We start from the raw sequence: 17,320 nt of genomic DNA, 5'->3' as shown, positions 1-17,320 counted from the left end.
TGACCCATCCCTTTGTTCACCCCCTGGGAGGTGAGGGGAGCAGTGGGCAGCAGCGGTGTCCGCGCCCGGGAATCATTTTTGGTGATTTAACCCCCAATTCCAACCCTTGATGCTGAGTGCCAAGCAGGGAGGTAATGGGTCCCATTTTTATAGTCTCTGGTATGACTCGGCCGGGGTTTGAACTCACAACCTACCGATCTCAGGGCGGACACTCTAATAATAATAATAACAATAGATTTTATTTGTAAAAAGCACTTTACATTGAGTAAACAACCTCAAAGTGCTACAGTGTATTAAAAAAATAGAATTAAAAGATAATAAAAAATAAATACAAATAAAAACTTGAACAGCCAAGTAGCTAGAACTAGTATGCATATATCTAAAAAAGGCTTTTTTAAAAAGAAGGGTTTTTAAGCCTTTTTTTAAAAGCCCTCAGGTGGTCAGGGAGAGCGTTCCACTAGGCCACTGAAAAAGAGAAATTTTTGCTCAATATGTTGAAAAATATTCTTAAATTAAGTAAATGCTAGTGCCATTATCTTGACATAATGATATGCACTCGGCATTATGATATTTTTTTTTCATGAAATTATTACTTTAAAAAGTAGTTTTATACTTGTGAGTGTTGATGACACAGCTTTGCAACAGTTGATATTCTAGTTTCAAGCATGTTTTACTCAACATAGGTCATCAAATCTCAGCAACAAGCTGTAATATCTTACTGAGATCATTTAGGACCAAAACACTTAAAACAAGTAAAACACTCTAACATAAAATCTGCTTAGTGAGAAGAATGATCTTATCAGACAGAAAATAAGCAAATATCACCCTTATTTGAGATATTTAATCTTACTTAGATTTCAGTTTTTGCAGTGTCGATATTGATCACATGATCCGACGTGTGACCTTTGCACTTACGCCACCTTGTCTCTCGTCCAATCAGGGGGCCCCCCAAACACAAGCCCCCGCCCCCGCTGAAGAGTGGCGGCTCCACCGAGCTGGTGAGTGTTTACCAGCTGTCAATCAATCAATCAATTCGTGACTGCAACGGCGTGTCCGTGGAGGGATCATGTTTATTGATTAGAGGCCACAATTAGCAGTTTCCATCATCTTCCTCGCAGTTCAACAAGCCATTGGAGCCGCCCGCCGCCACCGAGATGGCGCCGCTCAGCCCAGGGGACGTCTACTATGAGCCCACGGGGAGCGAACCAGTCAGGGTAACACACGCACACACACACACACACACACACACACACACACGCATCTCAATTAGTCTTATCAATACAGAAAAGACACAATTAAAATGTAAACAACAAATTCAGATTGTACTTGATTATAGTCAATATTTCTGCATTTGTATTGTTATTAATGAACAAAGATCCTAAAAAGTAGGACCTTCTCAGACTGTAAAAAAGTTACGCAACCTAAAAAAAAAAAAATACCCCATTGGTACACTGCAAAAACTGAAATCTAAGTCAGATTAAATATCTCAAATAAGGGTGATATTTGCTTATTTTCTGTCTGATAAGATCTTTCTTCTTTTTACTAAGCAGATTTTATGTTAGAGTGTTTTACTTGTTTTAAGTGTTTTGGTCCTAAATGATCTCAGTAAGATATTACAGCTTGTTGCTGAGATTTGATGACCTATATTGAGTAAAACATGCTTGAAACTAGAATATCAAGTGTTGCAAAGCTGTGTCATCAACACTCACAAGTATAAAACTACTTTTTTTTAAAGTAATAATTTCTTATTTCAAGCATGAAAAAAAAAATCATGACTTTGACACAATTGTGTCTCATAATTAAAACAGATGACAGCCAAATGGACTTTGCTATTTTATTTTCAATGAAACAATAGAAAATACGTACTCATATAGTAGTACAGTTGTTATTAGTGAGAATATACTTATTTTAAGGTATTTTTGGGTTCATTGAGGTTAGCTAATTTTACTTGTTTTGGAAAGTCTTGACAAGCCAAATGTTCTTGTTCTATTGGCAGATAATTTTGCTCAGTTCAAATAAAATAGCCCTAATTTTTGTATTTTTTTCTTCTTGTTTTTGAACACTGACTTTTTGCAGTGTACGATTTTTGTGAGATTATGTGGTTTTTAATTTGTTGAGTCTTTATAATAATTAAAGGCCTACTGAAATGAATTTTTTTTATTTAAACGGGGACAGCAGATCCATTCTATGTGTCATACTTGATCATTTCGCGATATTGCCATATTTTTGCTGAAAGGATTTAGTAGAGAACATCGACGATAAAGGTCGCAACTTTTGGTCGCTGATAAAAAAAAAAGCCTTGCCTGTACCGGAAGTAGCGTGACGTCACCGGAGGAAGGACTCCTCACATTTCCCCATTGTTTACACCAGCAGCGAGAGAGAATCGGACCGAGAAAGCAACGATTACCCCATTAATTTGAGAGAGGATGAAAGATTTGTGGATGAGGAAAGTGAGAGTGAAGGACTACAGTGCAGTGCAGGACGTATCTTTTTTCGCTCTGACCATAACTTAGGTACAAGCTGGCTCATTGCATTCCACACTCTCTCCTTTTTCTATTGTGGATCACGGATTTGTATTTTAAACCACCTCGGATACTATATCCTCTTGAAAATGAGAGTCGAGAACGCGAAATGGACATTTACAGTGACTTTTATCTCCACAACAATACATCGGCGAAGCTCTTTAGCTACGGAGCTAACGTGATAGCATCGGGCTCAAATGCAGATAGAAACAAAATAAATAAATCCCTGACTGGAAGGATAGACAGAAGATCAACAATACTATTAAACCATGTACATGTAACTACACGGTTCATAATTCCCAGCTTGGCGAAGCTTAACAATGCTGTTGCTAACGACGCCATTGAAGCTAACTTAGCAACGGGACCTCACAGAGCTATGATAAAAACATTAGCGTTCCACCTACGCCAGCCCTCATCTGCTCATCAACACCCGTGCTCACCTGCGTTCCAGCGATCGACGGAAGGACTTCACCCGATCATCCGTGCGGTCGGCGGCTAGCGTCGGCTAGCGCGTCTGCTATCCAAGTCCAAGTCCTCCTGGTTGTGTTGCTGCAGCCAGCCGCAAAAACACCAATCCCACCTACAACTTTCTTCTTTGCAGTCTTCATTGTTCATTAAACAAATTGCAAAAGATTCACCAACACAGATGTCCAGAATACTGTGGAATTTTGGGATGAAAACAGAGCTTTTTTGTATTGGATTCAATGGGGTAACCAATACCCCATTACCCCAATACCCCAATACTTCCGTTTCAACGATTAACTTCACGCGCATATGTCATCATATATAGACGTTTTCAACCGGAAGTTTAGCGGGAAATTTAAAATTGCTCTTTATAAGTTAACACGGCTGTATTGGCATGTGTTGCAATGTTAAGATTTCATCATTGATATATAAACTATTAGACTGTGTGGTCGGTAGTAGTGCGTTTCAGTAGGCCTTTAAGTCGGTGATAAGTTGAAGAAGCAACAAAATGAGGTTTAATAAACATGGGGAAAAAGGCAGCAAATTAATTACACCGGATCTAATTAAATGTATTTATAGGTTGGTAAAACTTGGTATAATTAAGTTGGTCATTAGTTATAGATGCAACTAAATTACCATATTTTTCCGGATTATAAAGCGCACTGCCGATGAATGGTGTATTTTAAAAAAAAAAAAAATTTTCATATATAAGGCGCATATTTAGGGATTAAAATGCGCATTAAAGGAGTCATAATATTTTTATTTTTTTTTCTAAATGTAAAAAACTTCCTTGTGGTTTCCATGACATGTAATAGGGGTTCTTTGGTCATATAGGAGCAGTTTTACCTACTGCACTGTAGTAGTATTATACATAGTACAGTTGTATTGCATACAGCAATGTAGTACTACAATACATAAATGGAAGTCATATTACTGTCAGGTTCAAACACTGATGACATCTATTAAACAAGACATGAGGCAAAGAATTAAACAGAGACAGAATTCAATTTGGACTCAATATATTGAGGAGAGTCGCCCGGACATTGTATCCTTCTACAACCTCCAGCACGCTCTGCCAAAAGATTGCCACCTTTATTTCCAAAGGACAAAGGTCGCAAAAAGTTCATAGAAAAGGTCGTAAACAATTCACAGGAAAGGTAAGTTCAAAAAGAGTTCGTAAAATAGTTCAAAAAGAGGTCGTAAAATACTTCATAAAGAGTTCGTCTGGAAATTGGGCAGATCCTGCTATCTGTCCGCTTTGAAGTCCTTGGGTTAGAACAATATCTTTCTGTTGATTACCATACATGAGAGAAAACAGAAAACCCTTCATGTGGCTTTCCGCCTTACACAGTGGAGTTTTACGAGCCTTCTTCTTGGTAGGTTTTAAAGACAGCTTTTGTCTTCTTGTCAGGAACTCAATGTAATACAAAGTTTTTGTGATAATTTAGAAACAATTATTCTAAAAATTACATTAAGTTGTATAACTTATAATAAAGTAGCAATACATACATATCACTGATACTACTACTATTATTACTAATAACAGTATGTGTTAGTAGTATTAATACATAATGTTATTAATACAAACCCTGTTTCCATATGAGTTGGGAAATTGTGTTAGATGTAAATATAAACGGAATACAATGATTTGCAAATTCTTTTCAACCCATATTCAATTGAATGCATTACAAAGACAAGATATTTGATGTTCAAACTCATAAACTTATTTCTTTTTTTGCAAATAATAATTAACTTAGAATTTCATGGCTGCAACACGTGCCAAAGTAGTTGGGAAAGGGCATGTTCACCACTGTGTTACATGGCCTTTCCTTTTAACAACACTCAGTAAACGTTTGGGAACTGAGGAGACACATTTTTGAAGCTTCTCAGGTGGAATTCTTTCCCATTCTTGCTTGATGTACAGCTTAAGTTGTTCAACAGTCCGGGGGTCTCCGTTGTGGTATTTTAGGCTTCATAATGCGCCACACATTTTCAATGGGAGACAGGTCTGGACTACAGGCAGGCCAGTCTAGTACCCGCACTCTTTTACTATGAAGCCACGTTGATGTAACACGTGGCTTGGCATTGTCTTGCTGAAATAAGCAGGGGCGTCCATGGTAATGTTACTTGCATGGCAACATATGTTGCTCCAAAACCTGTATGTACCTTTCAGCATTAATGGCGCCTTCACAGATGTGTAAGTTACCCATGTCTTGGGCACTAATACACCCCCATACCATCACAGATGCTGGCTTTTCAACTTTGCGCCTATAACAATCCGGATGGTTCTTTTCCTCTTTGGTCCGGAGGACACGACGTCCACGGTTTCCAAAAACAATTTGAAATGTGGACTCGTCAGACCACAGAACACTTTTCCACTTTGTATCAGTCCATCTTAGATGAGCTCAGGTCCAGCGAAGCCGACGGCGTTTCTGGGTGTTGTTGATAAACGGTTTTCGCCTTGCATAGGAGAGTTTTAACTTGCACTTACAGGTGTAGCGACCAACTGTAGTTACTGACAGTGGGTTTCTGAAGTGTTCCTGAGCCCATGTGGTGATATCCTTTACACACTGATGTCGCTTGTTGATGCAGTACAGCCTGAGGGATCGAAGGTCACGAGCTTAGCTGCTTACGTGCAGTGATTTCTCCAGATTCTCTGAACCCTTTGATGATATTACGAAGCGTAGATGGTGAAATCCCTAAATTCCTTGCAATAGCTGGTTGAGAAAGGTTTTTCTTAAACTGTTCAACAATTTGCTCACGCATTTGTTGACAAAGTGGTGACCCTCGCCCCATCCTTGTTTGTGAATGACTGAGCATTTCATGGAATCTACTTTTATACCCAATCATGGCACCCACCTGTTCCCAATTTGCCTGTTCACCTGTGGGATGTTCCAAATAAGTGTTTGATGAGCATTCCTCAACTTTATCAGTATTTATTGCCACCTTTCCCAACTTCTTTGTCACGTGTTGCCGGCATCAAATTCTAAAGTTAATGATTATTTGCACAAAAACACATCAAATATGTTGTCTTTGTAGCATATTCAACTGAATATGGGTTGAAAATGATTTGCAAATCATTGTATTCCGTTTATATTTACATCTAACACAATTTCCCAACTCATATGGAAACGGGGTTTGTAAAAGTATGTACCATTATCATTAATTATTGGTAATAATCCTCGTATTATTAGTATGGTGAGTATTTTGATGTGCTCGCTCCAACAGAACAATGGCGGCGAGACGTCGGGCGCCCTGAACGGAGGCGGTCCTCCGCTACCGGACGACGACTACGACCTTTCCTCGGCCGACCACCACGAGCCCGCGCCGGCCGCCAACATCGCCCGCGGCGAGAGCTTCGTGTCGCCCGCCATGTACGTGTAACCGCCACCGGGGGGGCTGGGAGGGGGGGGGGGCACTCTCTGACTTCTGACGCTTTGGAAGCGACACACACTTTTACGTTGTGTGACTTTTAACAGTCTAACCGCATTAGCATGACGCGTCTTGTTTTTGGTGGTCGTGGCGCCCGTAACAGTACAAAGACACGCCCCTCTTTACTTTCCCTGTCAAAGAGGCTCACCTGTGGCCAGGTATAGAAGACCATCAGCTGTCCAATGCACTCATTAGGTTCCATGTTTTTGGTTTTTTTCCTTCTGTTCTTTTGTACAAACACACACACGCACACACACACACACACACACACACACACACACACACACACACACACACACACACTGGAATGTAACACAATCAAGTTGTGCATGGACACTTTATTACGTACACCGTCTAATAGGATCCAAAATGATAACTAATGCTCCACTTGTCAAATGTATGAAATATTCAATTAATTTAAAATGACAAGATTTAAATCAAGTTTATTCATAAACACATCGCCAAATGAGCATTGTTATCTTTGTTTTTTTCATTTAATTGCTGTTAGATGGCGTCTCTAATGAAGTGTCCGGTGAGCGTATGGGGGGGAAATACTGCCATTACACTGGATGTCAACATTGTACCAAATGACCAATATTGTAAATAGTAATTATATTAATGATAAGGATCAATACTTGCTGGTGTAAAAAGTGCAGTAGTCGTTCTCAGTGCCTCTGCAGAGGGGATGGAGGTGTGATCAAAGTGTTTTATTAACAACTAAGGTGTGTTGACCATGTAAAAAAAATAATAATAATGTGTGTTTATGTAACCATGCATGGCATGATGGCTGGCTTGTTCTCTCCCAAAGCCTTTTTTATTTTATTTTATTTTATTTTTATTTTTTTGTGGTGCCATTTTAAAAAACGCTAATCATATAAAGAAGCACAATTGTGATTTTATCAGATTTTTTTGTATTTATTTTTTTACCCACAATGCTCCAAGAGGGGTGTCCAAAGTCCGCCGCCCGTAGCTATCGGTTACAAGACAACTTTTTTTTCTCTATTCTGATTTTTCTTTATGAAATAAATAAATACATCTTTAAATAATTACCTAAATGTGTCATTATATAATTATAATTGGAATTAAACGCATAAACGTGTTATTAAATGCAGTTTATTTTATTTAGAAAATATTATTTAATTCATTATTGATTTCATGATTTAATTTATAATTTCACAATTTAAATCCTAAAATAACTAATTAAATCAGAAAATAATTAATTAAATCAGGAAATATTGAAATCATTAATTAATTAAATAAACATTTAAAATGATTGAAATCATTAAATAATTTAATTAATTTTTTTATTTAAAAAATATACTAAATCCATAAGAAGATCAAGTACAGTAGATCCCTGATTATCAGTGGTTTCCCTGGTTTGAAATGATAAATATTTAGTTATTTAAATTGTGATTTAAATGTTCTTCTATTTTATGGAAGTCATTTACGAATGGAAAACGTGGCTACTAGGAGCGAGCAGCTACACAGCATACAAGCGCTCACAAGCTATTAATAACGATAGAACAATATTGCAGTGTAAAACGGCACATAGGTCAACATTGACAAGTATCAAATGAATATACTTGCCTATTACTTACACATACAAAGTCTCAGAGGCAGTAGCGCATCAGAAAGTATCCAGTAACAAACGTGTCCGCATCATTCAACTGACGGCATCATAAGATTTACTTTTTTAAATTATTGTTGCATTTCCTGACTCAATTCATAATTTCACCATATCCGATGGCCGAGTTTGACGGACATGTTTATGAAAAAAATAAATAAGATCATTCACAAAATAACTAATTAAATCATGAAATGATACAATCAGGAAGTGGCACATTTAGGTAATTGTTTAAAGAAGCATGTTGTTTTTTGCCGCGTTGTACGTAACTAATATTTTGCATTTTCAACACAACAATGGCTGCTGCTAATGTGCACTTTGATTGGTTTAAAAAGGGACTTTATGTTTTGAAGTGTGCACGCTGCAGGGGGGACAGAGTGCAACACGGGGGGCCAACCCCGCATCTTGTAAAAGTACAACTAATGAGATACATGACTGGATGCCAGTGTTTCCCACAGGACCGCAATCTATCCGTGTCCCATCAGCATCATCTAATTTAAAAATTGGCCGTGACGGATGTGCGATGAATTTCAATAGCTGCTAAAGCAAAACAATAGAAATATACAAAGGGGGGGGAGTTACAGCAGGACCCCGTTGCTCGTTGAGAAGAGCAACACGCGAATAGCAGCCAAAGGGAGCGGAAAAGTCGCAAGTATTTATTTTCTTTGTTATAAAGAGAATACTTGCTAAATGTAGCACGTATACTGTACACACATAAACACAACCCTGTAACAGCTTTATAATAATTCGCTCCAAAACCGGTCATGGTAAACATTAAACGTGTCAATATCCACGACCAACATGTTTCATGTCTGTGGGTGATACTGTCGATTTTGGTATCGACCACCGTGTAAACACAGTATCGCCAAAACTGACACTGACACGTTTTGACCTGAAACCTTCCGATCATTGAATATTTTCTGAATTTGCCTCTCGTTAGTTGACGATGATGACAGGAGAAATATGTTTTGCAAATGTAAATCTTTTTATACAACACTTTTAAACAAAATAATTACATTATATTATACAATATATATTATATATAATTATTATATATCATATCAAATATATATTTACAATCCTAATAATTTAATAACATTATATATTATAATATTAATATATTATAATATATAATATTTTATATATATATATATATATATATATATATATATATATATATATATATATATATATATATATATATATATATATATATATATATATATATATATTATAAAAATTGTAAATGATTCCTGTTCAGTTCGAGTCAACACAATTGTTTGAGGACCAAAGCACTCTTGAAAAATAACAAAAATAGTAACAATATAACAAAAATAGTCATTTTAAAATGTAAACAAAACCAGTAAAATAACTGACATGACACGCAAATATTTAAAAAAAAATTAACTGCAAATAAACTCTGTGAGGAAAATCGAGTAATTTGCTGGACATATGAAAGAGGAACGACAACAAAAGTATCGATCCCACAACGCGAGCATCGATCCGATACCAATACCCACCTTGGTATCGACACCACGTATATTTACATTGATACTCCCACCCCTATGGATCACGTTTGTACACATTTCGGGCGTGGAGGACTCAGTCTGGCCCGGTGGTGTGACGGAATCGACGTGTGTTGATATTATCGCAGCACGCCACATTCATAAAAATCTCACTTTTTATCTTTGAATAATAGATCATCTCTTCGGAGGTACAACATCTTTACGCGTGTACCCACCTTCAATTGGCAACACTGATCCCTCCTGCTGTGTCTTTTTATTCTCTGGCCGACCAGGTGCAGAATAAATTTGCCATCTACTATACTACAAACTGCAGTCCCCTTATAATGTGTTTATGGGCCGCAAGTAAAATGACTGTATGGGAAACACTGCCTATGACACGTTTTGGCATCTTTGATGCCCCAAATGTGTCCCATTTTTTTGTGTCTTGAGAAGGGTTTGGACAGCCCTGATGTAGAAGAAGACACAATTACTGTAAAATCCTCGTCTTACTTGAGTTGGTATTTGGATGAGAAGGGACAAGAGGATTTTTATAAAAGCTGGTTTCCAAAGCAACACCCGTGGACAAACCATATTAGCTTGTAGGCAGCAGTGAAAGAGGCTTTCAGGCACTCCGACGGCGCTAAAAAAAACGCTCCCTCCGCTGAATCCATCGCACTTTTCCATCACAGAGCCACACGTGCCTTTCTTTTACGTGCTTTTTATTACTTTTTTTTATACTTTTTTGGTTTTGTCACAGCAACACACAATCAAGCCAAGACCGATTGACACTGGACTTATTTTTTTCTTCTTGTTTTTCTTCTCATGGTGTTTTATTTTGTATGCTTTGGGGGGCTAAAGGTGTTGTATGTGTGTGTTTTACTGATATTTGTCTTGTCCAATAATAAAGATTCAACAACACAAGGCCTTGTTTGATTACTAAATTGACGTGGACCCATCATGTCAAAATGCTACTTCAAACATTGTCTGTACTTTACAATGGCCGCCGGAACTGATTCTTTCATTTTCAATGATCTACAGCAGTGGTCCCCAACCACCGGGCCGCGGACCGATTGGTACCGGGCCGCACAAGAAATTTAAAAAAATTTTTTTTAATTAAATCAACATAAAAAACAGAATATATACATTATAGATCAATATAGATCAATACAGTCTGCAGGGATACAGTCCGTAAGCACACATGATTGTATTTCTTTATGAAACAAAAATAAATAAATAAATACATTTTTTTTTAAATTTCACCCAATATCTACATAGGTGTATAGAGGCCCATTTCCAGCAACTATCACGCCAGTGTTCTAATGGTACAATGTGTTTGCTCATTGGCTCAGAAGGCTAATTGATGATTAGAAAACCCTTGTGCAATCATGTTCACACATCTGAAAACAGCTTAGCTCGTTACAGAAGCTACAAAACTGACCTTCCTTTGAGCAGATTGAGTTTCTGGAGCATCACATTTGTGGGGTCAATTAAACGCTCAAAATGGCCAGAAAAAGAGAACTTTCATCTGAAACTCGACAGTCTATTCTTGTTCTTAGAAATGAAGGCTATTCCACAAAATTGTTTGGGTGACCCCAAACTTTTGAATGGTAGTGTATATAATAAATAATCTTAGAGCTATACAGCCCCCTGGTGTCTGTTGCTGTCATCTCCCTCCTACAACCATAACACAATGTGCGTTAAAATCTTGATCCGTCTCTTTGCCATACCTGCCAACAACTACGGTTTTCCCATAATGAGTCATTTTTTTGATAATCCACTGGTAAAAGCTACGGTTTTCCATTAAAAATGGTTAACTTAAAAGTCGAAGCTACGTAGCGAAGCAACTCCACAGGCAGGTGACAACGTATAGAGGAAATATCAATGATGATTGGTTGGTTTACATATAAGAACATCCCCGATCGGTTGGTTGGTTTACTATGATGAGTCACGATTGGTTAATATTAGGGCAAAACATTATGGACGGGCCAATCAGAGGCAAGTTATCGAACCTAGCTTATAGAATATAAATACATGATCATATTTCTCTCTATTAATTACAACCTTTCTCTATATTATAAAGCTTTTGTTGTCTTTTTTTGGACATTTCTTTGCGTTTGCTGTAGAAAAACTATACAGTCTACTCTGGACAACTTGGTAACTTGTTGAATTAGGTCCTGGCATTGAGCAACTCAAACCTAACGTTGACAATGTTTAATCAATGTTGGGTTCTGGCGTTGATTTGACCATTAAATATTCCCAACCAACATTCCACAACCCAAATACAACGTTGAAACAACATGATTTTTGATGACATTTAATCAATGTCGGGTTCTGACGTTGATTTGACCATTGAATATTCCCAATCAATATTCCACAACACAAATACAACGTTGAAACAACATGATTTTTGACAATGTTGAATCAATGTTTGGTTCTGAAGTTGTTTTGACCAATGAAATTTGGTCATTTTCCAACCAATGTTCCACAACACAAATACAACGTTGAAACAACATGCTTTTTGACATTGTTTAATCAATGTTGAGTTCTGACCTTGATTTGACCATTGAAATTTGGCCTTTTCCCAACCAATATTCCACAACACAAATACAACCTTGAAACAGCATGCTTTTTGACTACACTTATTCAACATCAGAATGTGACGTTGATTTGACCATTGAAATGTGGTCATTTCCCAACCAATATTCCACAACACAAATACAATGTTGAAACAACATGCTTTTTGAGGACGTTTAATCAATGTTTGATTCTGAAGTTGATTTGACCATTGAAATTTGGTCTTTTCCCAACCAATATTCCACAACACAAATACAACGTTGAAACAACATGCTTTTTGACAACGTTTAATCAATGTCTGCTTCTGACGTTGATTTGACCATTGAAATTTGGTCTTTTCCCAACCAATATTCCACAACACAAATACAACGTTGAAACAACACGATTTTTGACAATGTTTAGTCAATGTTTGGTTCTGAAGTTGATTTGACCATTGAAATTTGGTCATTTCCCAACTAATATTCAACAACACAAATACAACCTTGAAACAACATGCTTTTTGATGACATTTAATCAATGTCGGGTTCTGACGTTGATTTGACCATTGAAATTTGGTCATTTCCCAACCAATATTCCACAACCCAAGTACAACGTTGAAAAAATATCCTTTTTGACGACGGTTAATCAATGTCGGGTTCTGACGTTGATTTGACCGTTGAAATTTGGTCATTTCCCAACCAATAATCCTTAACACAAATACAACGTTGAAGCAACATGATTTTTGACAATGTTTAATCAATGTTTGGTTCTGAAGTTGTTTTGACCAATGAAATTTGGTCATTTTCCAACCAATGTTCCACAACACAAATACAACGTTGAAACAACATGCTTTTTGACATTGTTTAATCAATGTTTGATTCTGAAGTTGATTTGACCATTGAAATTTGGTCTTTTCCCAACCAATATTCCACAACACAAATACAACGTTGAAACAACACGATTTTTGACAATGTTTAGTCAATGTTTGGTTCTGAAGTTGATTTGACCATTGAAATTTGGTCATTTCCCAACTAATATTCAACAACACAAATACAACCTTGAAACAACATGCTTTTTGATGACATTTAATCAATGTCGGTTCTGACGTTGATTTGACCATTGAAATTTGGTCATTTCCCAACCAATATTCCACAACCCAAGTACAACGTTGAAAAAACATCCTTTTTGACGACGGTTAATCAATGTCGGGTTCTGACGTTGATTTGACCGTTGAAATGTGGTCATTTCCCAACCAATAATCCTTAACACAAATACAACGTTGAAACAACATGATTTTTGACGTTGTTTAATTAATGTTGAGTTCTGACCTTGATTTGACCATTGAAATTTGGTCATTTCCCAACCAATATTCCACAACACAAAGACAACGTTGAAACAACATGCTTTTTGACAATGTTTAATCAATGTTTGGTTGTGACGTTGATTTGACCATTGAAATTTGGTCATTTCCCAACCAATATTCAACAACACAAATACAACCTTGAAACAACATGCTTTTTGATGACATTTAATCAATGTCGGGTTCTGACGTTGATTTGACCATTGAAATTTGGTCATTTCCCAACCAATATTCCACAACACAAATACAATGTTGAAAAAACACGATTTTTGACAATGTTTAGTCAATGTTTGGTTCTGAAGTTGATTTGACCATTGAAATTTGGTCATTTCCCAACCAATATTCCACAACAAAAATACATTGAAACAACATGATTTTTGACAACGTTTAATCAATGTTGAGTTCTGATTTTGATTTGACCATTGAAATTTGGTCGTTTCCCAACTAATATTCAACAACACAAATACAACGTTGAAACAACATGCTTTTTGATGACATTTAATCAATGTCGGGTTCTGACGTTGATTTGAGCATTGAAATTTGGTCATTTCCCAACCAATATTCCACAACCCAAGTACAACGTTGAAAAAACATCCTTTTTGACGACGGTTAATCAATGTCGGGTTCTGACGTTGATTTGACCATTGAAATTTGGTCATTTCCCAACCAATAATCCTTAACACAAATACAACGTTGAAACAACAGGATTTTTGACGTTGTTTAATTAATGTTGAGTTCTGACCTTGATTTGACCATTGAAATTTGGTCATTTCCCAACCAATATTCCACAACACAAAGACAACGTTGAAACAACATGCTTTTTGACAATGTTTAATCAATGTTTGGTTGTGACGTTGATTTGACCATTGAAATTTGGTCATTTCCCGACCAATATTCAACAACACAAATACAACCTTGAAACAACATGCTTTTTGATGACATTTAATCAATGTCGGGTTCTGACGTTGATTTGACCATTGAAATTTGGTCATTTCCCAACCAATATTCCACAACACAAATACAATGTTGAAAAAACACGATTTTTGACAATGTTTAGTCAATGTTTGGTTCTGAAGTTGATTTGACCATTGAAATGTGGTCATTTCCCAACCAATATTCCACAACAAAAATACATTGAAACAACATGATTTTTGACAACGTTTAATCAATGTTGAGTTCTGATTTTGATTTGACCATTGAAATTTGGTCGTTTCCCAACTAATATTCAACAACACAAATACAACCTTGAAACAACATGCTTTTTGATGACATTTAATCAATGTCGGGTTCTGACGTTGATTTGACCATTGGAATTTGGTCATTTCCCAACCAATATTCCACAACCCAAGTACAACGTTGAAAAAAACATCCTTTTTGACGACGGTTAATCAATGTCGGGTTCTGACGTTGATTTGACCATTGAAATTTGGTCATTTCCCAACCAATAATCCTTAACACAAATACAACGTTGAAACAACATGATTTGTGACGTTGTTTAATCAATGTTGAGTTCTGACCTTGATTTGACCATTGAAATTTGGTCATTTCCCAACCAATATTCAACAACACAAATACAACCTTGAAACAACATGCTTTTTGATGACATTTAATCAATGTCGGGTTCTGACGTTGATTTGACCATTGAAATTTGGTGTATTTCCCAACCAATATTCCACAACCCAAATACAATGTTGAAAAAACATGCTTTTTGACAACGTTTAATCAATGTTGGGTTCTGACGTTGATTTGACCATTGAAATTTGGTCTTTTCCCAACCAATATTCCACAACACAAATACGTTGAAACAACATGATTTTTGACAACGTTTAATCAATGTTGAGTTCTGATCTTGATTTGACCATTGAAATTTGGTCATTTCCCAACCAATATTCCACAACACAAACCTAACGTTGAAACAACATGCTTTTTGACAACGTTTAATCAATGTTGAGTTCTGACCTTGATTTGACCATTGAAATTTGGTCATTTCCCAACCAATATTCCACAACACAAATACAACGATGAAACAACATGCTTTTTGACAACGTTTAATCAATGTTGGGTTCTGACGTTAATTTAACCATTGAAATGTGATCATTTCCCAACTAATATTTTACATCTCAAACCTAACGTTGAAACAACATGCTTTTTTACAACACTTATTCAACGTGAGGTTGTGACGTTGATTGACCATTGAAATTTGGTCATTTCCCAACCAACAACGTGGATCCAAAGTCACACACCAATGTTGTCTCAATTTACAAACACAACTATTTTGCAACATTGTTTCAAAGTCAGTTTTAAAAGACATGTATATATAATCAACGTTGTATCAATGTCTAGTGCCTGCTGGATACAATGTAGGCCAGAGGTCTTCAACCCCTCGGGGGTCCGCAGAGATACTGCAGGGGGTTTTACAATTTTTGGATTGATGAGACTTTTTTTTTAATGTTTTGTTGTATTCCCCAGGCAATTTTTCCACAAATTTCAATGTCTTTAAATACACATTAATATGCTGTAATGTAGCAGTGGCATGGCCACCACACTCACTGTACCATGCAGTTTTAAAATAAAAACATAAATAAAGAGCTAGAAAATCCCCGCAGAAATTTGGATGGGTCTGCTATCTGTGCCCTGAACCTCTGGCCCGAGGTCGGTTGAAGCGGCACACTTTTAAGATGGCGCCAAGTATCCAAATCCATGATTTGTAGGTTGAAACATTAAAAATTAGTATTAAATGTCGGCATGCTAAAGTAAAGTTAAAGTACCAATGATTGTCACACACACTAGGTGTGGCGAAATTATTCTCTGCATTTGACCCATCAAACTTGATCACCCCCTGGGAGGTGAGGGGAGCAGTGGGCAGCAGCGGTGGCCGCGCCCGGGAATCATTTTTGGTGATTTAACCCCCTATTCTAACCCTTGAAGAATGCTAATAAAATAGATGTTGGCAGACTTCAAAGATAGCGCCAAGGTTCCAAATACTTGACAGCACCAGGTATCAAAAACCGTCCTTTTTAGGTTTTGACATCCAAAATTATCTAAAAAGCTAGCATACAACACTAGCATGCTAACATTGGCATGCTAATATAGGAGACGTTAGCATTCTTCCAAGATGGCGCCAAGTATCCAAATACTTGCTTGACAGCACCGAGTATCATTTTCTGACCTTTTATATCATAATGTCGACTTTTTACCTCATAATTTTGACTTTTTATCAAACAATTACGACTTTTTACTTTTTTATCTCATGATCATGATTTTACATAAAATTTACTTTTTACCTCATAAATTCAACTATCGATTAATTATGACTTTATATGTAATTATTTTGACCTTATTTTATAATTATGACTTTTTATTTTATAATTTTGACATTTTATCTCAAAATCATGATTTTTTTAATATCATAATGTTGATCTTTTTATGTGATTTTTCTGACTTTTTATCTCGTACTGCTGACTTTTTGTCTCATAATGTCGACTTTTTAGCTTAATAGTTTTTCATGTCATAATTTTTAAATGTTCCCTATAATTTTGACTTTTGATCAAATAATTATTTATCATTTTTATCTATTTCGACTTTTTATGTCCTATTTTTGACTTTTTAATCTCATAATTTTGATTTCTTATCTCATCATTTTGACTTTTTATCCCTTAATTAGTATTTTTTATTATATCATTTTGATCTTTTACTTAATAATTTATAGTTTTTTTCCAAATATTTCTGACTTTTTTATCTCATAATTTCAATTTTTTTATCTCATAATTTCAATTTTTTTATCTCATAATTTTGACCTTTTATCTCATAACGTGATTTATTTATTTCATAATTTTGATTTTTAATCAAATAATTATGA

The 17,320-nt window shown here is 36.2% G+C and overlaps 1 protein-coding gene across 1 annotated transcript in view; it reads left to right on the top strand.

The window, feature by feature from the left end:
* pvrl2l (PVR cell adhesion molecule related 2 like) overlaps positions 1-6,737 on the top strand; it is a 582,677-nt gene extending 575,940 nt beyond the window's left edge. The window contains exons 8-10 of the mRNA XM_062047402.1: positions 941-998; positions 1,119-1,214; positions 6,216-6,737. Of these exons, the coding sequence (XP_061903386.1) occupies positions 941-998; positions 1,119-1,214; positions 6,216-6,371 (310 nt within the window). The 3' untranslated portion in view covers positions 6,372-6,737. The remainder of the gene's footprint in view (positions 1-940; positions 999-1,118; positions 1,215-6,215) is intronic.
* Positions 6,738-17,320: the final 10,583 nt, after the last annotated feature.

The sequence above is a fragment of the Entelurus aequoreus genome, linkage group LG05, assembly GCF_033978785.1.
Source record: "Entelurus aequoreus isolate RoL-2023_Sb linkage group LG05, RoL_Eaeq_v1.1, whole genome shotgun sequence".
NCBI lineage: Eukaryota > Metazoa > Chordata > Actinopteri > Syngnathiformes > Syngnathidae > Entelurus > Entelurus aequoreus.
Note: the sequence above shows the minus strand (reverse complement) of the source record. Positions and strands in the feature narration are given on the sequence as shown.